This window comes from Leptopilina heterotoma, unplaced genomic scaffold (genome assembly GCF_015476425.1).
Source record: "Leptopilina heterotoma isolate Lh14 unplaced genomic scaffold, ASM1547642v1 Lhet_53, whole genome shotgun sequence".
Classification (NCBI taxonomy): Eukaryota; Metazoa; Arthropoda; class Insecta; order Hymenoptera; family Figitidae; genus Leptopilina; species Leptopilina heterotoma.
Genome location: NW_025111115.1, coordinates 741628 through 769214, shown reverse-complemented (window position 1 = coordinate 769214; position 27587 = coordinate 741628). Strand labels below are relative to the sequence as shown.

Genomic DNA, 27587 nt, shown 5'->3' with positions numbered 1-27587 from the left:
TTGCACCTAATTTCATGCGGAAGCACGTAATTTTATCTAAGGAAAGAATAAAGCCGCAGAGAAAAATATCTAGAATATATATTTTTTAAATTTTTACGCTTCGCCTGGAGAAAGGAAATACATTATATTTTACAATGTACGTCATTATACCATCAGCGTCTTTAAGTCAACGACCTGATATTTTACACTCTCATTTGCTGCATCATATTACTAACTAGAGATTTTATTATTAATATAGAAGCTAAACAAAGGAAAAAACTTTTTTTTATTATTTATTAAAACTATTGTACTGAATGCAAATAATTTCACGTATGTCACGTTTCTGTTAAAAAAAACATAGAGAGAAATCTGTGACTTGCAAAATTACCCCAACGTCAACGGGGTAATATTGCAAGACCAGGAATTATTGTCAATATTACCCCTTAACATTTAGTCAACATTGTCTTAATATTACTCAGAAATATTATCATTTCCTCTATATTTATATTAGATAAATAATATTCAGTTTATTCAGATAATATTTCTGAAAATCAAAAATACTATCATAATAGAGGAAATAGAGGAAATAATGAAAAAAATAGTTAGAAATGAAAGATTCTCATTCGTTTGACGCAATAACGTATTTTATTTCGTAAAGAGAAATATTTGAGTAAATATATAACTATATAAAATGTGTAGAAATGACGCTTTAGTAAAAAATTTTAAAACGTCATCAGCACACCCACAAAAGTCGGGATTTGATTGGAGAATTCTATATAATTTTGAAGGTTACAATTCAGTGACAAACAAGAATGTTTTTCAACTCTGTGTAAGTACCACGTGGTCAAATATCATTCTCCTTTCAATATATATAGCAAATCATTTTTGACGCGTCATTTATTGGAGTCAATATTTTTTAAATTAAAAGAAAACACATTCCGTAGATGTTTTTTTTCTTAATTGCATGTTTTCATATTGACTAGGGTAATGATATCATTTTTCTAATTTATGTATTTGTTGCAAAAGAATTATTAACAATTATTTTGCTCGTTTCCATATTTTTTATAAAATTCTTTTTAAAATATTTTTGCAAACAGTTTTTAAAACATTTTTAATAAAATACTTTGTAAAATATTTCTAATAAAATACTTTGTAAAACATTTTTACTAAATTACTATTTAAAACATTTTTAATAAAATACTTTTTAAAACATTTTTAATAAAATACCTAGGTACTTTTTAAAATATTTTTACAAACAGTTTTTATGAAATGGTTTTTAAAACATTTCTCATAAAATGCTTTGTAAAATATTTTTTATAAAAAATATATCTACTTTATAAAATATTTGCCTTTTGTTAAAAATGTTTTTTGTAATTATTTTTTATCAAATACTTCGTGACATAAATAATATAAAATATTTTTACAAAAATTTGTTTATGAAATACTTTTTAAAAATTCTTATTCTTATGAAATACTCTCTAAAGTATTTGTTATAAAATATTTTTAAAAATAGTTCTTATAAAATACTCTGTAGAGTATTTGCTATAAAATATTTTTTAAAATACTTTTTATTCAATACTTTCTAAAATATTTGTTATAAAATACTTTGTAAAATATTCTTTTTAAAATATTTTTTAAAAGGTTTTTATAAAATATTTTTTAAAAGATTTTTATAAAATATTTTTAAAAAATTTTCTAAACTATTTTTTTTATAAAATATTGTTATAACAAAATTGCCGAAATATTATAATGTGCAGGAACATTTTACTCGTTTTTTAATATTTTGTTTATTATTAAAAAATTTTTTTTCAGAAAATAAACTAGTTTTTTTCATTTTTTTTCGCAAAAACTATCTTTTTGCATATTATGCAAAAATCATGATTAAAAGATTGTCATGATTAGAAAAAAATTAATTATTAATTTAATTAATTAATTTTCGCTAAATATTTTTAATATACCTAATATAGATTTCTGTACAATCGGTAGAGCTAAGTTTTATATTCTTCAAAGTTCATAAAACTTTCGTTTGATAGCGCTGTGAATAGGACAGAAAATGTAAGTTTTTAAATATTAATCATAAAATAAAAAAGTAAAATAAAAAAAAATAGAATATATATAAAGATTAAATAATAAAATAAAGAATAAAATAATAAAGTAATAAAACAATAAAATAACTAAACAATAAAGTAAAAAAATAATTAAATTAAATAAAAAGTAGGTAATAAAATAGTGAAATAATAATAAAATAAAATAATGAAATAATTTACTATAATAGTCGTCAGATTTTTAATATAATATAACAATAAATAATTTTCTAATGAACTTTATAGAAAGGAGAGAATTCTTTCTGTCTTACCGAAAACAACTCTTTCTACTTCCGCTTTTTAGTGACTATTCATTCTGTAAGTAGAAACAGAGTGTTTCGTTCAGACAATTGAATATTTTTTTCTAAATACCTTTTTTTCGTTATTAACTACTTTTATTTATATTTTACAACACTGAATAGTGTTCTATCTTTGCTAAAGTACAAAATATTTGTAAAAAATTCATTTTCCAGAATATATTTTTAAAAAAAGTTGTCCACTAACTTTTTTTCTTTCTTTTTCTTTTTTAAATTATTTTGTCATTGCTATTTGCGGCCTTGGCTGTAAACTTTGTCATATCAACATTTGTTTCGAAAATATTCAGTCTGCTAATAGTATACATCTATACGTTTTCTCGTCGTCAAAAAAAAGACGAAAAATTAAAGACAAAAAAAAGAATAGGTGGCAAAAAGCTGAACATGGATCATGACACTTCTTTGCATAAAAAAGGATAAGTAATTCTAAATAAACTGTTGGTTTTAACTCAAGCAAAATAAAAAATTGTGACAAGAAAAAGTTTTCCATTCGAGAGTAATTAGTACCAAACAATGCGATAAAAATTTTCTTTCTAAGGTAATATTAACATGTTTGAATAAATAAATAAATAAATAAATAAATATTGTGAATGTATTAAATAAATACATAAAATAAATAAATATTTTATATTGATATTTATCCATTTAAAATATTTAATATAATTTAGTAAAATATTTTCCATATTAAAAAAAATTGTTTTTAGCACCAAAAAATAGAAAAATCAAATATTAAAATAATTTTAAACTATACATATTCTTTAAATCTTTAACAGAATTTTTTACCTAAATAACAGACGGAATTATGACGCTTTCTGTTGTTTTATTGGTGGAAATTATTGCAATTGTCCGTATTGTTGAGTCGCCAATTAAGTGTAAATGTTATAAGGAAAATGAAATTTTCTCATTTCCATATGTTTATGAAACTGACAATTCAACGAAATTAATTTTCAGTGAAAATAAATTGCCCAATTTTAGGTAAATGAAGAAAAGAATTTTATTTTTTAAAATTATTTGTTAATTTGAAATTTACTGCGTTTGAACTTCATTTTTATTTAAAATATAAAGTACCTACAATCAAAATCAAACTATGCAAAAATATTATAAATAACAAATTTTACTTGCTTATATAAGAATAAAAAAATTCTTTTATAAAACGCAATATTTCGATTTTTGCGATGAATTTTTTTTCTTAATTATTAATGTTTTTATTTCTCTGAAGAAATTGGAAAAAATCAAATTGGGATCACGAAGCGTATTGGATTTATGCGAATACTTATACAGATCTTTTTATGCCATCAGTTTTGAGTAATTTGAAAGAAATCGGAATTGATCCAATAGATGTTCACAATATCACCGATGTGATTTGGATGGTATAAATTAGTTTTATTTTACTGATTTCTTTTTTTCGTTTTACTTACGCAGACAGAACATGGAAGAAAATTTTTCATTTTTTGAAAGATTTTTTTTCTGTCAATTTTCAATCAGAAAATAAAATTTATTTTAAATTATAAAGAATTTGAAAATAGAATTATTAATATTGGGAATTATTAATTTTATGAAAAATTATAATTATTTATTTGATTTAAATAAAATTTATTTTATTCAAGTAAATATTTGTTGGATTAAACTGAGATTACTTGATTCAAGCAAATATTTATTTGATAAGGGTTTTTCGATTAAAGTAAATTTTCTTCATTTACATAAATTTTAAATTAAGTAGATATTTAGATTACGAGGGATATTGAGAATTATTTAATAATTTCTTAATTAATTGCACTTTATTTGAGATAATAAAAATAAATGTTATCCACAGATTGAAAATTGTTTTAAACCGGAATCTGTTTTATGTTTGTCCGTATAAAATTGACTTCCTTAAGTGAAATCGAAAGTGATCGCTCTCGATAGAAATGACCTCAAGTCTAAAGCAATAATGAGACTGGATCTTATATATGTGAAAAGTAGGAAAGTAGTTCTCGTCTGAACTGACCCAAATTTTCAAGCGAAAGCTGTGGGTCTTGAGGACGAAAACTAAGATTTCAGGTCAGCGGGTCGAGCGAGGAAGCGAAAGTGATCCTTTGATTTATAGAATTTCAGTTAAACGAGCCTCGTTTGTTTTTTGTTTACACATCAACTTGAAAAGTTCATTCATTTTTTTTCAAATTAAAAATAACAAACAAAAATGGGAAAGAATGGTTACATTTTTCAATTCTTTCATAATTAGAAATTACACAGCTGCTAAAATATTGACAATAATAGATTCTTTATTTTTACTAATTTTATTTTTCTAAAAAAAAGTTTTTTTTATCTTTATTCTTTACCTACTTTATTTTTATTTTTTTATTCTCATTTGTTTTATTTTCATTTATTCATTTTTTTATTTTTATTTATTTTTATTTTTCTTATTTTTATTTATTTATTGAATTAGTTATTGCTATTTACTAAATAGAATTTCTTTATTATTTTTATATTAGAGATTATATAGTTAAACGAGGTCATTGAAAGTGAAATTCTAGACTTTTAGACTTTCGCTGAAAGTATAAGAGTGAAAATAATTTCACGACAACTGAACTAACGTAATAAAGTTATATAAGTTAAAAAACTCAAGTTCAAGGTCATTACCTACTTCTGAATCGACTATATTTATTTTTAAAGAAAAAATTTATTTGTTGAAAAATAAAATTTTTCTTATTTATATAAGCAACTAATTAAAATTAATTAAATTATTTAAAATTATAATTCAAGAAGAATTAGACAAAATTAATATTTATCAGTTAAATAATTGTTTATATAATCTAATTAATTCTCCTATTATTTTTCTTGAATTTTATTTATTTTAATTTAATTTTTTAATCAATAAATTCTAACAGTTTCTTTCATCATGGTATTTGCGGTATTTTTTCAGTTTTGTTTCCAGATTTGAAATAATTTGTTATTAAATGAAATTATTCTTTTTGTAGAAAGCACTGTTTCTTAATTGCACTGCTCGAATAAATTTGACTAAAGGAAGAATAAAATATATTTTTGAATTAGAACGTCAGGGAGATGCATTTATATCTTTTTCGACAAACAATTTCATACAACTTAATGTCACTATTATTAATTCCTATTTATTAGTAAGTAATTTCGCTTCTAAGTAAGAAAAACTAAAGTAAAAAAACTTAAAAAATTAAAACTGAAAAATTTATTAATAAAAAAAAAAGTAATTACATATTAACAAAAATAGAAGCTACAATTTTCAAAAAGAATTTGAAAATTAAAATATTTAAAATTTACAAATTTCTCTTTTTTAATTCCTAATTTTCTTTATAGTGTATATTCAATTACGATTTTCTAACGACAATATTTCCATTTTTTTGGCACAGTGGAAAATTAATCGCAAACGTAACAAATGTATTGTCAAATTTACTCCTAACATTGGATTTAACAAAGCAATTTGTCGATTTGGAAAAATTTACAATTCTCGATATTGAGTAAATATGCATTTAAGAAAAAAATTTGTAATCTTAACAAAAATTTATTTATTAATAATTTTAATATGTTTATTATTAATAATTAATTTTTCTTTTATAGATCTGTGCATGTTACGCTAAATAATAGTTTACCGATATTCGATAAATTCGCATCGAAAATAGTGAATTATTTTTTACCATTTTATAAGAAAAAAATAATTCAAGTCAGCGAGAAAACAGTGTCGCAAGAAATTTATATGCGCATGAAGAACATCAATGAAATATTTTTTTACAGTTGACAAAACTTTAATAATCTAAAAAGATATTCTTTATGGAAAAATATTATTTTTTTCTTTTTTTTTATAATTTAACATTTTTTATAAAGTAAAAATGTTCCCTTTTTTACTGTATTTAATGATATATTTTTTAATAATCAGAAACAAATAAAAAAAAATTTTAATTAATAATTTTTTTTGAAAAAATTATTAATTAAAATTTTTTTTTATTGAGAAAGGAAATATTTCTCATTTTGATAATGACTATTTATATTCATTACGAGCACTCTAAATCTGAATCAGTGAAAATTTCACTGATTTCAATTCAGTGGCCCAGTTTTCTTTAATTCATCAGTGGGATTTCACTGAGAATCAGTAAAAACCACTGATTGTCAGTGAAATTCCACTGATTCATCAAAGAAAACTGGGCCACTGAATTGAAATCAGTGAAATTTTCACTGATTCAGATTTAGAGTGAGCGTTTTTACTTTACAATTTTATATTCTCATCACAAGTGGAAATATTTTATTTATAAATCTAATAATTAGATTAAATAAATTATTTTGTAATAAGCATAAAAAAAGGCGGACCAAATTTTTTGTCATATGTTTTCATTTTCATATTAATTACCAAAGAAATTTTTGCTGCATTTTTTAGACTTTTTTATTAAAAAAATAATTGAAAAAAAACGTTTTAACAAAAAGGGAATATTAAATAAATTAATATAATTTGATTTTGAATAAAATTTAAATGATTCGTTAACATACATAATTATTTCAATTTATTTTCGTTTTAAGTGCCTTGTTTAAATTTAATTGAAAATTTTCGCTACAAGAGAAATAATAATAAACACGTATATTTTAATTATTGACTAATTTTTATTTTTTTTGTGGTCCACATTTCTATATTTAATACTCTTTCCGCTCTGCGTCTATATATCTCTATATTAAATCATGAAAGTTTGATAAGATAAAGTAAAACCAGAAATTTTTCAATAAATAACAAGTGATAGATATTTATACACTTATTTTCAAGTGTAACGTAAATTTATTAAGTAAGAAAATTAGAATGTTGTTTGAAAAAAAAATGTATAACATTATTTTTATTGTGTTCATTTTCATTTGTGCTGGGAATGCGGAGAAAATAAATGAAACTGATGGACTTATTAATCTTCTCCGGTAAGTTATTATTACACTTTCATTTGTTTTTTGTTTTTAATTTATACAGAACTTTATTCTTCTTTTTCCAAGTACTTTTATAAACATTCAAAACTTTCTGCAAAAATTTTTTAATTGTTCAGAAAAAGTTTTCAATTCTATTTTTTTAGAATGACAGAAATTTGATTTTTGTTATTAAAAATTAATGAACTTTAATTTTTCTAGGTTTTAAAATAAAATTATTAAATTTATGTATTTTTTTCAAATTTTTCAATTTTTTTATTATATTTATATAATAGCTTAGGAAATATTTTTTATATTACAGAAGAATGAAAAGGAAAGTTACTGTCGAGGCAAATTTTGACAAATTAATAGATGAAAATTTACCAAAAATTCGTGGTTCCATAATTTCGAGTGGTATGGATCCACTAGAATTGGATGACACTACAATTCCAGTAATAGGTTTGGTGAGATTTTATATTTACATTTCATACTTTTTTCGTCTCCTTCTCTATTTTTTTAACACCTCGAATAAAAAATTTCTCTGGAAAATTGTTTTTTCGTAAAAAAAATTAGATATTTTTTTATTAGAAAATTTTTTTTATTTTCGATATTTTGAAATTTAAAAATATTTTCTTTCTCCTCTTTCTATTTTGTTCCCATCGTGCACAATCGTTTGCATTTTTGTATTTAGAAAAAGAATTTAACGGTATTTAATATTCAATATTTAAATTCAAAGATTTAAAAAGCAAATAAGATTTTAATGATTGTCGCGTTTCTTTTAACAAAATCCTTTTTAAAATTCATATTTGCAAATTTTTCCAGATTATAATATATATAAACTTTCATCGATCTGTATTTGCTAAAGTGAGAAAATAGAATGAAGTGAGAACAATAAAAAATAAGTATATAAATGAACTTCATTAAAAAGTTCTTTTTATAAAAAGTAAAAAGGGGAAAGTTTTCTAGTTAAAAATATAAAGGAATATTGATCGATCTTTTTTACGTTGTCCTGTCTTTTTGGAACGAATTCTAAATAAGTGTGTTGTTGTCAAGTGGTTCGAGTCATCGGTATCTTAACCTAAAGGGTCCTGCGTTCGTTTCCTGGCACATTATTTTTTTTTCTTTACATTTCAGCCAGGAATTTTTAAAGGAAAAATTTCTTTAACTGACGGTTGGCTACAACAATTGTCTCACATTGAAAGAATTGGAAATTCACACCTGACTTATTCAGACAAAAAACTAACCATAGAAATGAATTTAGGATGGCAAAATTTATCAGTAAGGAAAATATTCTATTTATTCTTGTAATATTTCTATTTCCCAATTTTTTATCAATTACATCTTCTCTTCTTTTGTTCTAGTTTGATTATCGATATCTCTTTGAATATTTATTGTACAAAAGAAAAGGAAATATTCACGGAGTTGTAACCAAAGCTGATATCTACTTTAAAATCATGGTTGACTTTGAAACAACAGAAGTTAAATTAGAAAAAGTGAAATTCAAAAATTCTGGGTAATTCTATAATTATTTTATAATCAATTATTTACAATTATTATTTTGCTTACTATTTAGTTTAACATAATTTTTTCGAGTGTAATTATATAATTAAATTCTATATCAATATTTATCAATTAAAATTTTTTTTCGATAACAAAATGAATAGTATTTTGATTAATGATTGCAAGTATCCAAAGTACAATAATTATAAAAATTCTTCTTGTAAAATAGAATAAGAAAGAATTTTTTGATAAATTTTTGTTAACATTATCTTTTGTTTTACAGCAAGTATGACTTACAGTTTGAAGGACATATTATAGATCCAATTCTCAATACTGTTGTCAAAGTTGTATCGAATTTTTCCAAAGATTTTATCACACGGAAATTGCAGAAAATTTTCTACTCTATTGCCGATTTGGAAATTAAGGAAATTAATAAAAATTTAAAAGCAATCCTAGAAGGATATCAAAATATTTATTATTAATTGTTTACTATAATGTAATAGTTTAAGTATTAGGTGAAATAAAGAATATTTTTCAATTTATGGAAAATCGTGATACTTTTTTTCATGAATATTAAGAGAAGAAGTCAATTATTTTTTTTTGGGGAAAAATTGTCTACTGTATAGAAATAAATTTATTTTTGAATCGTAATATTAAATTCTTTATTTGAAATCTTTCGAAGAATCAGTAAAATTTTTATTGTATTTTTTTTTTTTTTTTGAAGAGGGATTAAATTTTAAGATTTCAATTCTCAGATGTAGAAGCTATAAATTTATATATATTCCATGTATACTAAGACTTCATTATTTTCAGCTTTTACTAATTGCCCTCTTTTACGATTTCATCACAATTGACTGGAGCATCTAAAAGGGGATTTGTTTTTATTTCCTTATTTGTAAATTCCTACGCAATATTAGAATAATCAGCACGTTTTATTTTATTAAAATAATTCTGGTCTTCCTTGAAGTCTTTTTTATTTGTCTAATAAACTAGTATCTTGTAGACAAAATGAATGATTTTATTTTCCGCAAAACAGAAGTTAGAGACCAAAATGAAATATCTGCCATTTGTCAGTATAATGTATAGGTGTAATTAATGCAAAATACCGTTAAATGCAGATTTGTCCAGGTGGGAATGGTGATTACATATGCTGGGTAGATATCGGTCAGTGTTTAGAGGAATTGATTTGGTTCACATCAACCTTCGAATATGACGAAGATATATACATATATATATATATATATATATATGTGTGTCGACACAAGTGTGTACATTTAACATACAAAGCAGGGGGACAGTGTTGGCATTTGTCACCTGCTTTTGATCATTCGTGCGACGAGGCATCCAGGTCACGTTTGCAACATAATTGTCAATTGCATATAATAACTTCATTTCCTGAACTCATCTTATCCTCACGGCTCCATTCTAATATATCCATTTATCCGCAACTACTCAAGTGGTCTATTTCCGATCACTTTCATTACGTGAACAAGATTCTCCAATAATTCACCATGTCCACATTTTCATCTCCCAAAACAATTCATCTTCCCTAACTAGATATTCAGAAACATTTTCATTGTAATAAGCTTATCAATATTTAATCAGTTGGAAAAATTATTTTTATTTATATACTTTTCGTGAATTGTTTTTAATTAAACAACTAGCGAAAACACTTTTTTAAAAATAAAATTAGCAATTTTAAAAATAATATAACGTACAAAGTTTTAATTCGAATTTTTTTTACTAAAATAAAATATGAATTGGAATATGTAGTTTTAATATTATTATAATTATAAATAATAGTAAAGAATAATATAATAGGGCAGAATGAATGAAAGAATACGAGGATTAATTAACTTAATAATTAATAATAACAATACCTATACAATTTTAAATGTGCTGTACAAATTTCAAGACAAATAACAAAAGTTGTTTCCTGTTAACCTTAAAGCGCCAGGTTATTTCTTGATAATACTTTATATATTTCTTCGTTTAACTAATTAGCATATTTACTCTTTTCACAATAAAAATAATTATTTAAGAAATGGAGAAAATAGAAAAAAGTATTTATTATACTAGATTATGTTTACTGAAGGTGAGGTCATGTTGATTAAAGGAAAATATTAACTAAAGATTTTCTCTGCCTTCCGGCTTTGTGTAAATATGAATCTATAATTTAGCAGTGGCATAATGAAGTTAGAATCACAGTAAGTTACATTTATTAGTAGTGAGGAACTCGAAAACTTTGTTTTAGTTGATTCCTCTTTCTCATTTGTCCGACACCCGTGTAGAAATTGAAAATAGGACTTCGTAAGGCCCTGAATAGACGCCCTTTCGTTTAGTGAGGCGCAAACTAGGAAAATTAGTCAGGACCCGTCTAATTTCGTCACGCTTGAAATATCAGGTGATGATGTGGAAAGATAGAGAAGTTCTAACTAGATTGCCTTGTCACTGCCTGAATAGAAAAGCACAATGTGGGGATTTAACTAGAGGGCCTCTTTAGCGTCTTATTAGTTTTTCTAAATACCAAAGCAAAAATTTACGACAGGCGTAATATTGCGCCAGTAATACTGAACAAGTCACTGAACAAACACACATGTAAACAACACTGTTTCGACCAATCAACCTATCACTAACTTAACACTAACACTAACGCATAACTAACACTAACTCGCACGCTATGAATCTACTTTCTCATCGTCCTTATATACTAAACAGAACATTTCTTTAGCGCTTGTGAGAAAAAGTGCAATATTTCGAATTTTTAAAATCGTAAATATTTTTGCTCAAATAGTTTTTAAACTTTAAATAGTATTTTAATATGCGTTTAGAACTATTTTTCTGATAATTTCGTTGCTTATTATTTAGAAATTGGGATTTGTCAATGAAATTGAAAATTAATTAAAATACCTAATAGGGGCATAAATAGATACCAGATAGATTTCCCTGTTCAGACAAAAAGGGCATTCTAGTCCTGATTGAAACACACTAAAAAAAAAAGTTTTACTTTCAGCCTATTTTAGAGGCTGAATTTAAGATGTAAACGGAGTCAGCCCCGTTAAACAAGGACAGACTTATGTGAAATACATGGGCTGAATTTAAGTTGTAAACGGAGTCAGACTTTTTTTTTCCTGTGAATATTTAATAGGGGCATAAATAGATCCAGCTAGATTTTCCTATTTGGAAAAAGAAGGCATTCTAGTCAGTGCCCTATTATCACCTATCTAGACATTATTAGTGGGGTTGGCCTCATTAAATCCTCATCAGTGCCCTTATTTAAATAAGGCGAAGTCGGGCAATTTCCACACGGGGCATGGCTTTGTTAAAATACAAATATACAACATGCACACTGCACACATAAATACAAGATTCAAATAACACTGTAACATCATCCCCTCACCCTTTTTCGCTGATGTACTACTATCCATTTTTATTCAGATAATAAAAAGTCTTGTTTCCACCTACATAGATATAGCTTTGTGCCATAAGAACAAGTACACCGATATTAGATCAGAGAAAGAGGAAAAAAATATACTGTTTCGTGATAAAAATTTTAGTCCCTATTTTATATATTGGAAACTCTCAGTTACTGCGAAAAGTTTACATTCCACATTTCATGTCGGAACTATGCAGATTTTTGTGTACACAAAAAAAGAAAAATGGATTTTCCCCTTGCTAGTTTAAAGTTTATATTTTAATAGATAGAATTTTGTAGAGAAATATTAAGATATAGGTTAACGACAGTTAGCAAAACTTAGCGACCATAAATATTTCAAGTTTTAACTAACCATACTTTATTTTTGAATAAAACTAAAAAATTACTTACAAACATTTACAGAAAACTTTGTATACTTTCCAACGTCAGTGAAAAAGTAATTTTCACTAAAGGATCAAATTCTCTATAAATAACTATCTATAGTCTGTTATATTACTATAATACCTACGCGGAGAAACCCTTCTTTAATTAGAAACCCTATATCTTCTTAAAGTGAATTCGCACTTTTGAGTCAATTCTCACAAAAATAACATTTTAACTGAAAGATAATTAACCGGAATAATTGCAGAGACTACGACTCGGAATAATTATTTAAATTTTCCCATTAGTATCAACGTAAATAAAAATACTAGAAGAGCTTAAGTACCTTATTCGAAAAGAGATATGTTCTAGGAGGAAAAATTACATAATTAAAAATATTTTATACTGAATATAATAATTGTATCCGTATAATGAAAAATGTATTCGACAGATTTAAGAGAAAAATTTCTTCTAATTAACGCAAATTAATTAAAAGTGGTTTCATTTTTATTTCTAGAGCAAATAAAAATGAAAAAATTCCCAACCCCTTGAACTACGATTGCAAATGAAATACACTCATTGAGTAAATGTAAATTCTGCTTCAGTCTCTTGTAGATGGTGTACGTCCTATAAGATATTTGAATTTTCGAAACGTTCCGGCCAGGTTAAGCTAAGATTTAAATTGATTAAAAGCTTTGTTTTAGTAATCTTGTTAAGATGCACATTAAATCTTCCAGAATTGATTAAGGAATTTAATTCAAAATATTTCCAAGTCTGAAAATATAATTTTAAATTGTTTAGTATTAATAATGTGATTTAGTTTTAATTTTTCAATATTGCTTAGTTTATGTTTGTAAAATTTTTTATTACAGATCATTAAAAATTAAATTATCACCCGCTGTTCGAGAGAGATCACCAATGGAAAATTTTTTTACGAGTTCTGTCATTCTCATTGCGGTGCTCAATAAGTGAGGTTCAACTTTTTCTGCAGTTCCTGTAAAATTTCAACATCTACTACAAAATTGGGACCCTGGATGTCAAATTGTTATCGGTGAGTAATCATCTTTATATTTAATCATCTTCATAAAATATTATTAAGAAATAACCTGGCGCTTTAAGGTTAGCAGATAAGTTTAGATAATTAAAAGGTTGCCACAGGTTAGGAAATTTAAGAAAAAACAGGGAATTTAAAGTAGAAATTTTTTAATATTATTTACTTATTTCAAAAGTTTTAACGCAATTATCTTCATAAATAGCAAAATTCTTCACAGAAATTCAATTATTTGTAGGATTTTTAATAAAATTTTTTGCAAAGTATAGAATTATTTTCATAAATTCATCACAAGAATTCAATAATTTTTAAAAGTAATAAAGTTTTTCGTAGAAATTCCATTATCTTCAAAAATTCTAACTAGTATCCTGTCTAAAAGTTAATTGTATTTATAAACAGCAAAATTTTTTGCCAAAAATTCAATTACTTTCAAAAATTTAAATAAAATTTTGATACGGTTCTACGAAAAAAACATTCAATTATTTTCATAAATAATAAAATTTCATTTAGGAATTCAATTATTTTCATCACAGAATTTCAAATATTTTTAATACAATTTTAAATAAATTGCTAAAAGAATGCAATTATTCTTAATTAATAAATGTTATTCAAATTTGACGAATGAATTCAATTTTAAGAAACATTCGATTATTCAATAAAATATTAAAATTCGTTTTAATAATTGAATTATTTTCATAATTAGCTTTTTAATTCGTCGTAGAAAATCAATTATTTTCAAAAATTGTTAAGTAATTCTGCAAAAGAATTAAATTATCTTGATAAACAACAAAATTCTTCACTTAAAATAAATTATTTTAAGGAATTTTAATAAAATTCTCTTCTAAAATCCACACGGAGAAACTTTTAATACCACTAATTCTTAAAACTGGTGAGACATTTTAGTATGTTAGGTTAGATTCAAGGGAAAAACGACATAGGTTATAGAAATTGCTATTGAGACTATCAAAAACACTCATTCAGTATATATTTTACAGTTCTTCATAAGGAAACTAACGAAAATTAGTATGTTGTTTTAGAAAGAAAATAATAATTTTTGCAAAGTTGGGAAAGCCATGAATTAAAAAGAAACACAACAAATTAATTGTCTATAGATACTCATAGAGACGATAGTGATACTTGGATCTGATGGTAGATGGCATTAGTGAATGTCACTGTAACTGTAGGTAAATATATTTAACACGACGTAAGAACCTAACCTATATTAATAACGCACACACGCACACGCAAGTAAAGACACGACGATTGGTCACGGAAACCGAAAGATCGCACGATTCGTTAGAAGTACACAGCTGAATCGTCCTTATATATTAAACGAGTGGAAAAATATGTGCCTTCGAGAGAGAGCATTTTTTAAAATAACTTACTAATCAAATTATGTAAATAAGTAAAAGTCGTGAAAAAAATTATGTTATATTGAGGAACAGTTCTTGAATTTAATTTGGCATAAGGAGACATTCACGTTTATTAATAAAAGGTTTTTTTCTTTCATACACGTGTGAATTTCAACTTCGAAAACATTAGGGTTAGTTCGCGACGTCAGGTGATGGACTCGGTGATGCTCGGGCGAAATCGGTTAAGTCCGCCCGCAGTCCTTCCAAAATTGGTATGTTACGTTAGAATGTCTGTTATATATTCTATCTATATGTGGAAAAAAGGTTAGAATTACCGTATTATTTCACAAACAAAAACTAGCATTTTATTCTTTTCTAAAGAAAAATAAGACTATTTCTAATGCAGATAGTAATTTTTGTAAACCGAAGGTTGCTTAATATATAACGAACTTATCATATTTTCGTATTAATGTTGAAATTATTAGCACAACGCACGAAAAATCCTCACATTCTAACGTACTTTTAGAATAAACATAACCAAATATATTTAATATTATAAGAAAAAGTTTCTCCGTGCAATTCTTTTGATAATTATTAAAATTCATCAGAAGAATTAAATTCTTTTAAAAAGGAATAAAATACTTTGCAGAAATTAAATTATTTTCTAAATCTTTTAAACATTCTCGTCAAGAATTAAGTTGTTTTTATAAATAGGTAGCGAAATTCTTCTCAATAATTAGATTATTGCCAAAAAATTTAATAAAATTTTTTGCATTTTTATTAAAAGTACTGGAAAATATTTAATTTTTAGAATTGATAAGAAAATTTTGAATTTTGGTGTCTTTTTTAATTGTTTTATAAACTATGAAATCACCATGAATTCTAATACAAAACCTTCAATTTTTTCCATCTCCGTCAATAATTTCTTTTTGAATAACGTGATTTTTGAAGAATTATCATAAAATTATTACTTATAAATTATTTAATGAATAATTTTACTTAAATATTTAAAAATTAATTGAATTTTAAAAGAGTTGCGTTTACAATTTTCATCTTCGAAAGGTTTTTTAATTTTAATTTTTAGAAAATTTCAATTTTGAATGAATTTTATTAGAAATTTTAAAAAATTTAGATTTTTGAAAATTTTAATACATAATTAAAATTCTTTTCGAAATAGTTTAATTTTTTAATATATATTTATTTAATTATAAAAAAATAATGAATTTATAGAAGAAATTTGAGTTAAAAACACTAAAAAATTGAATTTTTGATAAGTTACAAATTACAAATAATTGCAGAAATTTAATTATTTTCAAAAGTAGTAAAATTCTTAACAGAAATTCATTCTTGATCAGAAATTAAAAATAAATTCTCGTAAAAATTTCAATTATCTTTATAAATAATAAAAACTCTTCTCTAAACTTCTAAATTGTTGAAGGATTTTAATAAAATTCTATGCAAAAATTCAATTATTTTCAAAATTTTTCCTCAATTCAATGAAAATGATTTTGATTTAAAATTGTAGATAATAATTGAATATTAAAAGTATTATAGCGTGTGTTTTTAGAAATAATTGAATGAAATAATGAAAAAGGTTTCAGAATATAATCTTTGAAAATTTGAATTTCAAAGAATTTCAATACAATTATTTACCAATTTTTTTTTATTAATTTCTTCGTAATAATTTACTTATTTTCATAAATAATAAAATATTTTACAGGGATTCAATTATTTTCAAAAATAATAAAAATTCATATTAGGAATTCCATTATGTATTTTCATAAATAATAAAACTCATCGCAGATTTTCAAATATTTTTCATACAATTTTAATTGAATTGCTCAAAAAATGTTTTTATTCTTAAAAATTTTATTAAAATTTGTCGAAAGAATTCAATTGCAATAAACATTTAATTATTCAATAAATTATTTATTTTTCTATTGAAATAATTGAATTCTCGTAGAAATTTTTAATAAAATGAATTTAAATTTGAATTTCATTAAAAATTTTAACGTAATTTCCGAATAATTGAAATTTCACGTAAAATTGAATTGTTAACAATAATGGATTTGAATATTCTCGAAAGAACTCTATCTGTAAAAAAAGGGAGTTAAATTTTAACTCCCCAGGGGATTCTATAAAAGTCGCACCCATTGGGGAGTTAATGCCAGGGGAGTTAAATAAAGAGAGTTAAAACTTCACACCCAAATGCTAACTCCCCAAGAAAAAAATAACTCGCGCGGGTGTTGAATGAAAGGAGTTAGAAATTAACTCTCTTTTGGAGTTGATTTTTAACTGGAAAAATTTCACTCCCAACTTCCGAGTCCGTTAACTCCCTAAATTTTTTACAGTGTATAAAAAATTGTTAAAAATAATTGAGAAGAATTTCATTTAAAAATTCTAGAAAATAATAATTGAATTGAAATTAATAAAATAATTTTGAATTAATTAATATAAAACATGAAGAAGTCATATCTTCACGTTTTATAATAAAATATTTTTAGAAGTTGTTGAATTTTAAAAAGGTTTGAATTTGAAATTTTGAAAGACTTAATTCCTATGGAGAAACAATAATAATTTTGACTCGGAGAGTGAATCAGAATATTCTTTAGGGTCAGGGAAGAAGTGGAAATTTTTTCTGTAAATTAGGGAAAAGTGAGGAAAAAGAAAATTAATTTTTTGTGGTAACCCTGAAATATTGTAGACAGCGATGAGTTAAAATTATATATCTTCCACTCAATACTGCGAATTTTAGGGTTTTATTTTCATACTTTTTAGTTCTATTTTTTGCAAATGCAAACTTTTATTTGAAAAATGAAAGAATGCTGGTGTTTTAAATCTCTTGGAGTATAATGCATAGATAGGACTTGTAAGAAGAGAAATAGGAATGAAAAGAGGCTGCGAGTGAATGAGAGTTTGCTGGAAGATAAGGGGTGCATATACGCGTAGAACAGTAGCAGAGGTCGGGGGGCAGTCATTGCGAGGCAAGGAGGGGATGGGGATCGCCTCCCGGGACACCTACTGCGCATTCCTTGCAATCAGCGCACATCGCGAATAAGTCTGCGAGGGGTTCAGTTCGATACCGGACGCTACAAGGGATGCGTCACTTCCGGTGCCGCTTTTCTCACGCCGCGAATTTTCTCTAAGTCTCGTGGGCAACACAGAAAGAGAGCAAACTTTTGCTGCACACCTGCGCGACAATGATATCAAAACGCTCTTCGAACGCGTGTGCTACCAACGTGAGGGACAATTTCAACAAATTTTCACACGTTGCACCCAACACCGGAACAAAAACAACTCATTTTTGAAAATTGGTTTGTAACATTTACATTACATTTCACATTAAGTTTACAGAAATGTTACCAAAAAAATGTTACCAAAATTCTTAGAAAATTATTGCAGTTAATTTAATAATTAATTGAATTTAAAAAATATTGCTTTCAATTAATCATTTTTTTTCTAAATAAATTTTAGAAAATTTCTTTATATTTTTGGAAAGTTTGCAAAAACGAAGATTCTCATTGAAAGAAATATTCGAATCTTTATAAGTTTCAAATAGTTTCTAAAATAAAAGTATTTCAACATTTTTAAAGTTTATAATTAAAGGGCTTAAATCAGTGAAAGTATTAACAAATACATATTTTACGGACCAATTACTGACAAAAATATAATCAGTCCGAGTCAAATGAGAAAACAGTTTACTTCAAACTAAAAATTAAATTTTTCATAACTATAAAACATGAAGATATCAATAACGATTTCTTCATGTTTTATATAATAATTAAAACCAAACGATAAAATTATTATCAATTCAATTATTATTTTCAAAAATTTTAACTAAAATTCTTTTTTGACAATTTTCAAATCTATTTTGTTTACAATATACAATTTTACGAAATTTCAATTATTCGGAAGTTCTTCAATTACATTTATATTAGAAAATAAAAACTACAAATAATATAAAAAAAATTCAATTAAAGTTTTCCAAAAAAATTAATTTCAAAATCCAATTATTTCCAAAAATTCACGTTATATTAGATTATCTAAAATTTTAACTGAAACTCATTTGTAAATCAATTTTTATTAGAAAATTCTACGAGAATTCAATTATTTAAATACAAAAATAAGAAAATTATTGAATAATTAAATCTTTTTATTTTTTATTATTATTATTAATTATTTTAATTATTATTCTTAGACTTGAATTCCCATAAAGAATTTTACCAACAAATTTTTAAATAATTGAATTCTTTCGACGAATTTTAATAAAATTTTTAAGAATAATTGCATTTTTTGAGAAATTTGATTAAAATCTTATTAAAAATAATTGAAATTCTACGATGAGTTTTATTATTTGTAAAAATAATTGAATCCCTAAGAAGAATTTTATTATTTACGAAAATAATTGAATCCCTGTAAAAATTTTAATATATTTATGAAAATAATTGAATGATTTATTTATTTATTTAGTATATAAACGGGCTTATGTTGCCCTTTCGTACAATGTACTGAACAATGAAAATCTTACGTTACTAGTTGAATGATTGCGAAGAAATTTATAAAAATTTTGTAAATAATTGAATTCCTCTGAATTTTTCTTCACATTTTTAAAGATTTTACTTTGAAACCTTTTCAAAATTCAATTATTTTATTGAATGTTTCTTAAAATTGAATTTTTATAAAGAATTTTATTAACAAACTTTTAAAGAATTGAATTCTTTTGATGAATTTTATTAAATTTGTAAGAAGAATTGAATTTTTCGTGGAATTCAATTTTAAATTGTATTAAAAATAATTGAAATTCTGCTATGAGTTTTATTATTTATAACAATAATTGAATTTTTTAAAAGAATTTTATTATTTATGAAAATAATTGAAACACTGTAAAAAATTTTACTATTTATGGAAATAATTGAATTCTTTTAGAAAATTTTATTAAAATAGTAGGTAGATATTAAAAATCATTGGAATTGAGGAAAATTTTTGAAAATAATTGAATTTCGGAGAAGAATTTTATTATTTCTAAAGATAATTGAAATTTTTTCGAGAATTTTTTAAAAATTTTTTGTACATAATTGAATTTCTGCGAAGAATTTTATTACTTTTGAAAATAATTGAATTAATAATTGCACTATTATTGCTTTTAAATTTCCATACTTGATCTTTACTTTAAAAATTTTTTGTTTGCAATTGAAATTTTCTTAGTACATTTACTCGAAATTTTTAAGTAGATACTATCGTAAAATTAGATCTTCATTTCCTTACAGTATAATTTTAATAGTTTAATTTAGCTATTAAGCAAGTAAAGTTTATAAGTCTTAAGGTAATGTAGCAGAAACTTGCTTACACTGAAGTATTTTATTATTAAGTTTTTACACTCTTCGACGAAGTTGATCATTTTTGAAATTATTTATGTTACATTATAACAGATGAGCAGTAAATGTAATAATTATTATAGCATCAAAAAGATTCTAGAAATTTTTTTAAACTTTTAATTTTGAAATAAATTTATTGGTTTTTATTAATTGAAAGTTTTAGTGCCTCATATGATTAAGAGCATAATTTATCTTTAAAGTCATAAACTTATTTTTGCTTCACTACTAATTAAAATATCCACAATCGTTGGTTATAAAGTTACTGCCTATTTAGAAGCTTACCCGCATAAATATGCTTACAAGACATTAAAATTTTATTAGCTTAATATTTTATATAGTATACGTAAATTTTTGAAAAAATACTAAATTACGATTTTAAACCTAAAAGCGGAGTAAAAAATGAATTCCTCTCGAGAGGAGTAGGAAAAATTTAGTAAAAAGGACTCATGAGTGAAAAAAGTTAAAAAATACTATAAAAATATGAGTCTTGATATTGTAAATGAAGAAAAGAACACGTAGACTTTGGTATGATATATATGTACATAAATGTACGAAGGGCGAAAACAACAATAGGTTATTTTTGGAAGTATCTCAAATCATACTGACTTTATGTTTTCCGAGTGATAAATTACAAAAAGGAAAAGTTGTTTCGTTTTCATAAAAATAGTTTTTCTTTTTATATACCTTCATTGTCGATATAAACGTCAACCATTATGTTATTGCTTTTTTTTAAACTTGAATTCTCTCTATAATTAAAACGGAAATCACAACAAAAATTTTATACACATATTCCTTCTTGACAGAGTGGATATTTCTCGTTAGATTGATCCAACTTTATTACGTGTTTACGAGAGTTCAACCAAAACTTGTTACAAGCCTTCAAACTTTATGGGGAAAAATACAGAGAACTCTTGAAAAAAATTGCTACAAGTTTCTAACAAAGTTTGTGCTTTATTCTTTCTAATATCATTTTTTTCATCCTCCAAAAGATTACTACAGACACGGCACTCGAGATTTTTATTTTTATAATTGCAAAAAGAAAAAGAAAAAGAAAAAGAAAAAGAAAATATGTTGATATAAAAAATAAGATTAAAAATTAAAAATATATTTGACATAATACTTATGAATTTTGTGAAATGTAAATTATTATTTCTGTTTGTGATAAAGTATAAATTTCTTGAATCATGTCGCCTGTTTTAATAAAACACTATTGAATGGAAATACTTTTCTTTGTGGGTCAAAGCATTAACAGAAAAAGGATGTGTGTCCTTATGCTGAGTCATCTAGGTATATATTGATATGATATTGTATGTATGACAGACAACACAAAGATAACTTCAATATGTTCGAATATTGGCTCATAATATCGTTAATGTTGATGGAGAGGATAATATAAGAAGCAGAAAGAAGGAATGTAGTGTGTATCAAGGTATTCCGAGAGTGTGAAAATTCTGATTGATCGTCGACGGCTTTTATATGAGGGGGATAAGAATAAAAGTCTAAAAAGAGGGGCTGAGCTAGAGTCAAAAAAATTTTCTCTGATTAATTTCATCAAAAGTGTCGATCCCACTTTTGTTTTTCTTTACTCTCTCACAAATTCAAAAGTTTAGTGTGATTAATTTCATCCATTGATCGAAAAACTTGTCCCTCCCAGAATCATTCTATAGAATCATTCTATATGAATTCTAGTTAATATTCTATAGAATTTCTACTTGAATTCTACTAAATTTTAGTGATTTTTAATTAGAAAGAATAGAAATTTCTTGGAGTCAATTTTTTAATATGTTATATTATAATATGGTTATTGCAGGGCTCGAACTAGGTCCGTAAATCCCGTAAAGATCCGTAAATTTGTTTCAAGTCCGCAAAAGTCAGTTTTTTTAAAAAAAGGTCCGTAAAGTCCGTAATTTGATTAAAAATGGATAAAAAGTTCGTAAATTGTATCATACAATTTGGAAAATTTTAGAGAAATTACAAATTATTGCAAAATTCAATTATTTTTAAAAGTAATAAAATTCTTAGCAGAAATTCAATTATGTTCAAACATTCTTTTAAATTGTCGTCAAAATTTCAATTATCTTTATAAATAATAAAATTCTTCTCCGAAATTCAATTATTCTTCTCCGAAAAAATTTAATAAATTTCTTGGCAAAATTTCAATTATTTTCAAAAAATTTTCCTCAATTTATTAATTTTCAATATTATTTTCATAAAATAATAAAAATTTCAAATAAATTCAATTATTTACAAATTTTTTATAAATTTCTTCGCAATGCAGTTCAATTATTTTGATAAATAATAACATTCTCCCTGGGATTCAATTATTTTTTTAAATAATAAAACTCTTTTTAGAAATTCAATTATTTTCATAAATAACTAGTAAAACTCATTGCAGAATTTTAAATATTTTTAATAAAATTTTGATCGAATTTCTCGATTAATGTAATTATTATTAAAAATTTTATTAAAATTTGTCAAACGAATTCAATTATTTAATAAATTATTTATTTTTGTATTTAAATAATTGAATTCAAGTAGAATTTTTTAATAAAAATTGATTTAGAAATGAGGTTTGGGTAAAATTTTAGATAATAATTGAATATAAAGAGCAATATAGCGTGAATTTTTAGAAATAATTGAATTTTGAAAATATATTTTTTGGAAAATTATTTTCAGGGATTTTAATAAAATTCTTTACAAAATTCAATTATTTTCAGAAATAACAATATTCATTACATGAATTCAGTTGCATTGAAAAGTAATAAAATTCTTGCTAGAAATTCAATTACTTTCAGGAATTTTAATAATTTTTTTCGCAAAAATTTAATTATTTTCAGAAATTTTAATTAAATTTTTTGCATAATTCAATTATTTTCAGGAATTTTAAGGAAATTCTTTAGGAAATTTAATTATTTTAAGGGATTTTAATAAAATTATATTAAAAATTGAATTATTCTTAAGAATAGTGAAATTCTGTAGAATATTCACTAGAATTCATATAGAATGATTCTAGTAAAATTCTATAGAACTTTTTCGGCTGGGCTCATATTTATGAATTGTGTTCTTATATGTAAAGAGTAGATATTCAAATTAGGTAAAGGAAGACATCCTTATGTTATATTTATTCCTTTTGAAAAAAGGAAGAAAATATTACCTGGGTTCTTGGAGTTAATCCTCATTTACAAAGGCAATTTGTATTGAATTGTACTAAGTGTCACTAAGTGTCACGATAAGCAAATGATTGAGAATTGTTCAAGGGTTCGTATGGTCTGTGGTAATCCTTCGTAGGAATTAATATGTTTAACAAAGCATAGTTTGGGACGCCTAAATTTTCCAGCGTCAATGGCTTCGTAAGGGCTCCAGTAGTACCCCCATAAAGTTTATTTTGATAAATATATTTATAAACAAACAATATTGAGTGAAAAAACCAATAGACCGCATACTTTGGGGACCTGATCCTCAAACCCTATTTTAGGGACGACCCTAAACTATGCTATAGATCTAGTATGCATAAATAGTTTCTTGGAATATAGCATCACTTTAGCATTTAAAAATTTACAATTTTGAATCAAGTTATTTAGAATTTAATAAAAAATGGCAAAGTTTGGAAATTTTACCAAAGTTTCTGAACTTGAAGAAAGTTTAAGAAATAGAGTGTTATTGTAATTATTCTATTATTTAAAAAAGAGGTCGTTGTATGGATCGAGGAAGCGATTCGAGTTTCCTTCTTTCGTGAGCGATATTCATGAAACTTGCGGAAGGAGATATATAGAAGTATGAGAATCATCTCGGAGCGTATAGTCTTTCGAATAAAGTGAACACTTTTAGTTCATGATGTATTTAAATTCTCAGCGAAGTTTTAGTGTGTTCGTATATAGAGGAGTTCGTTCACGTTCGACCGATAACAGCGTCATTTTGAATTTCTACCTTTTTATTCTTGCGCTTACAATGTACCAGCCAAGGATGGTTGAGCTTAAAGAAAGAAAGAAAGAAAGAAAGAAAGGGAGAAAAAAGTTTCCTTTTTCCCTCTTGATGTTTTAAATATTTATAAACTTGTTGAACTTTTGGAGCATTTTATTTTATTGATTTGATAAAAAATTCAAGTTTTAAAACAATATAACAGCTGGTACTCTGCACTTAACTTTAAATATCGAAAAATAATTATCTAAATTTTAATAGAAAATAATAATTAAATTGAAATGACAATACTTTCTTTGGTTGTGGGTGATTTTGGGTAACTTTGGGTAACTTTGGGCCAATAAAATCTGCTTGATAAGGAGGTTGCGACTCTTGACAGGTGATTAGTAGTTGCTCTTGATTCGTCTTCCTGGCACTCTCGAATAATCGCGTGTATTCCGTTCGATTATATGTGCCCTGAAGCACTTCGCTTGATGAATTGAGAAATTCACCTGTGAAGTGACATTAGTTCAACGATATCAAGACGGGAAATAAAAAAAATCCTACTATATCTATTTATTTATTGTTGACAGGGCATAAAGTTTTTGTAGGTTGAATACAATTTTCTAATCAAATTAAAATTTCCTTAATTAAATCTATAAAAGATTTATTTTATTATTTCAATGTTTATTTAAAAATAACCTGTCGCATTACAGTAATAACTTATTCACCTAAAATGGGTCCTGGTCGATTTTCTCCAAACTTCGATACAAACATAAGTATTAGATATCGGGGACAAGAAATATAAATAAATTCAATTGAAAAATGTCATAATTAGCACGTTAGTTAATGATCCGTAATGCTTTAAGTGTTCTGCCGGGAAATAAACTCTAAGGGAGCAGTTGAAACTTTTTTGATTAAAAGTATATAGTATACATTGAGACAAAATAAAAAAAAGTCAAGTTTAAATGGAGTTAGATTTAGAGACTGCACTGCTTTCTTGATTCACTTTAAGAGCCAATACACGTAAATCGAGCAGATTACACGTCTTGCATACAATTTTCATAGCCACAACCTGAATAAATCAGCTTAACATTTCGTAACGACTCCAATTTATTTCATTTATTGATGAAAACTTTTCAAATTATTTCATTTCTTTCTGCGGTGTTATACATTTCCGAAGTTTGTCGATATTTTAAAATAAATTACATTTACCTCGTTAAATATATCAGTCTAATATTATTTCTGCTTTATAAAGAAATTTAATTTTACTCTTCAGTAGAGGATAAGTAATCTAATCAAGTAAATAAATGAAAAAGTAATTAAACAAATGGAAAAAAAATTATAAAGCAAGAAGACGTAATTATGTACTCAAAGTTTGTTCACTAGTTTTTTTTTAATGGAAAAATGTACACTGAAAGTTTGCAATTTTGTTAGAAATTAAAATCGTTTGATTTGAAATAAAGTAATTTGAACATTGTAATGAGGTTGTAATTCTTCTTTTAAATTGTAATTATAATTGCTTTATGTGTCATTATTGAAAATTTCGTTATTACAACTTTCAGAAACAGAATATGGATTGCAATTAAGTAGATGGGTTTCAAATTTTCAATGAAACAAAAGTTTGAATTGAATTTGAAAATAGATTTTAATTTGAGTCATTGGAATATAATCGATATTGTGATTTCTTTTATTGTGAATAATGGCATTATTCTCGCATTAAAATAGTTTTCTAATCCTTTTTCTAAAAAGACAGTACATTATCACATTTTGGTAAAATTGAATTTTCTTCTTCGTCTTTTTTTTCTAGGTGAATTAAATCCTTTTTCTCAGCTTAGTGAATTTAATATGAAAAAAATCAGAGGTAATGGAAACTGTTAGGAACACTTTTTTTATGTCACTAATTAAAAAAGCTCTTTAACTTTCTACAAGGTAAATAGTATTTTATCTTCTTGACTCACTTTTTACGATTTTCCGGGGTAGATTGACTCGTAAACTGTACTTTTTTAAAAGTAACTAAAAGAATTGAGAGAGTATTTCGAGAAAACATTTCCTTCTGCTCCCCAATGGAGAATTGCCAAAGCTGACGATTGGTAAAATATTCGACGGACTCTTTCCGCCATTATATTGACCCATGTCCGCACTTCGCGGGAGTGTCAAGCCTGGGCAATTTAAATACTGGACCAATATCTTCTCAAAAAGTTTAAATCGATACTTTATCTATTCTTCGCATATATAGAATTTGCATAGGAATATTTCCAATATTCGAAACTTATTTTCAGTTGGCAATTATTTATTTATTTATTTTTCCTTAGATTTTTTTGTTATGTAAAGATTATTTTTTCGCTACACAGAATTTTAAGATAGATGATGATAATTAGGTCATATGTGAAATCACATATAGGGCATAAAAATTGATTTCATGGGTCACTAAAGTAGGCATATATATAGGGGATATATTATTATCCCATCTTCACAGAATATTAGTCTCTTACTTTTATGGCTCTTGGAGCATATCTATTTAGAAGCAGATTGTTCACTTTCCATTAGAAACTCTTAAAAATTCTATAAACCATATAAGGTACCTATTACGATATGTTTTTAATGAAATTCCTTCTTATATTTTAACTACTTGATCTATTTTCAGCAAATATGTTCTCTACTTTTATTAATAAAAATATAATAATTATTAGATATTTATTTTTAAAAAATGTATTTTTACCACATATAATCTGCTAATATCTATTTGTAGTGTATTCTTAAATTTTTGAATATATCTTTGAATATTGTACTCTAGCAATTAATAAAAGAAAATTCGTAAATAGAACATTTTTTTTATCTAATAATTTTTAGAGTGAATCAGAATATTCTTATAGTAACACTGTTCCCGAAAGGGTTAAAATAGAATTTGATATCGAAAGGATTTAGAAGGAAATTGTTCCCCCAATTAATCTAAACTATACGTATTAATTAAACTAATGACATAATGACTTGCACAACATGAGTTTTAGCTCTCGTGTAATGGTGATTATATATGGTTAATATTGTCGACCATAGAACATAATTAAGTTATGTAGCCAGTGTTTATTAGTAGGTGATAATTGCAAGTAGGTACAATTTATCACACTTGTTAATTAATTTATGATTTCGTTTAATTTGCAAATAATTTCGTATAATAATTTATATATTCATTTGATTTTAAAAAGGGGAATCTCGCAGTTGAAAAGTGAATCTTTCTACACGATGAAAATATATGATATATGTATTAGTTTCCTCTGCCGGCATTCAGCCAAACGGCATCGTAAACGTTTTCGAGTTTGTGACTTGAATATAACTATTGCCCGGGTTGAAGGAT

At 24.9% G+C, this 27587-nt stretch overlaps 3 protein-coding genes across 11 annotated transcripts in view; all 3 read left to right on the top strand.

The window, feature by feature from the left end:
• Positions 1 to 682: 682 nt before the first annotated feature.
• Positions 683 to 6424, top strand: LOC122508207. 4 transcript variants are annotated; one of them, XM_043621411.1, is made up of 7 exons: positions 2001 to 2034; positions 2668 to 2915; positions 3172 to 3352; positions 3597 to 3747; positions 5335 to 5490; positions 5687 to 5847; positions 5948 to 6424. In XM_043621411.1, the coding sequence occupies exons 3-7, from the start codon at positions 3180 to 3182 to the stop codon at positions 6123 to 6125; spliced, it is 819 nt and encodes a 272-aa protein (XP_043477346.1). In that variant the 5' UTR covers positions 2001 to 2034; positions 2668 to 2915; positions 3172 to 3179; the 3' UTR covers positions 6126 to 6424. The 4 variants fall into 4 exon arrangements, with proteins under 4 accessions (XP_043477347.1, XP_043477346.1, XP_043477344.1 ...); XM_043621409.1 differs by having other exon boundaries at positions 3151 to 3352; XM_043621410.1 differs by lacking the exon at positions 2001 to 2034 and having other exon boundaries at positions 2662 to 2915; positions 3151 to 3352.
• Positions 6425 to 7086: 662 nt separating this feature from the next.
• On the top strand, positions 7087 to 9310 carry LOC122508242. Its single transcript, XM_043621483.1, has 5 exons — positions 7087 to 7279; positions 7584 to 7725; positions 8396 to 8539; positions 8623 to 8774; positions 9045 to 9310. Exons 1-5 carry the CDS (start codon positions 7170 to 7172, stop codon positions 9241 to 9243), a joined length of 747 nt encoding a protein of 248 aa, XP_043477418.1. The 5' UTR covers positions 7087 to 7169; the 3' UTR covers positions 9244 to 9310.
• A 4126-nt stretch (positions 9311 to 13436) lies between these two features.
• Positions 13437 to 27587, top strand: part of LOC122508147 (guanylate cyclase 2D-like) — a 124382-nt gene continuing 110231 nt past the window's right edge. For 5 of the 6 annotated variants that reach the window (XR_006302198.1, XR_006302200.1, XR_006302197.1 and 2 more), the window contains exon 1: positions 18022 to 18274. The gene's annotated coding sequence lies outside the window, so the exon portion shown is untranslated. Of the gene's footprint in view, positions 13609 to 18021; positions 18275 to 27587 lie in introns of those variants that run through there. The other variant, XR_006302199.1, reaches the window with a different exon arrangement.

Excerpts from the sequence above, each read along its gene's own strand:
- LOC122508207 (XM_043621411.1), top strand. The coding sequence starts at position 3,180 with ATGACGCTTTCTGTTGTTTTATTGGTGGAAATTATTGCAATTGTCCGT. Across the intron at positions 3,353-3,596 it reads AATAAATTGCCCAATTTTAG|AAATTGGAAAAAATCAAATT; the intron begins GTAAATGAAGAA and ends ATTTCTCTGAAG. Across the intron at positions 3,748-5,334 it reads TCACCGATGTGATTTGGATG|AAAGCACTGTTTCTTAATTG; the intron begins GTATAAATTAGT and ends TTCTTTTTGTAG.
- LOC122508242 (XM_043621483.1), top strand. The coding sequence starts at position 7,170 with ATGTTGTTTGAAAAAAAAATGTATAACATTATTTTTATTGTGTTCATT. Across the intron at positions 8,540-8,622 it reads TAGGATGGCAAAATTTATCA|TTTGATTATCGATATCTCTT; the intron begins GTAAGGAAAATA and ends CTTTTGTTCTAG. Across the intron at positions 8,775-9,044 it reads GTGAAATTCAAAAATTCTGG|CAAGTATGACTTACAGTTTG; the intron begins GTAATTCTATAA and ends TTTGTTTTACAG.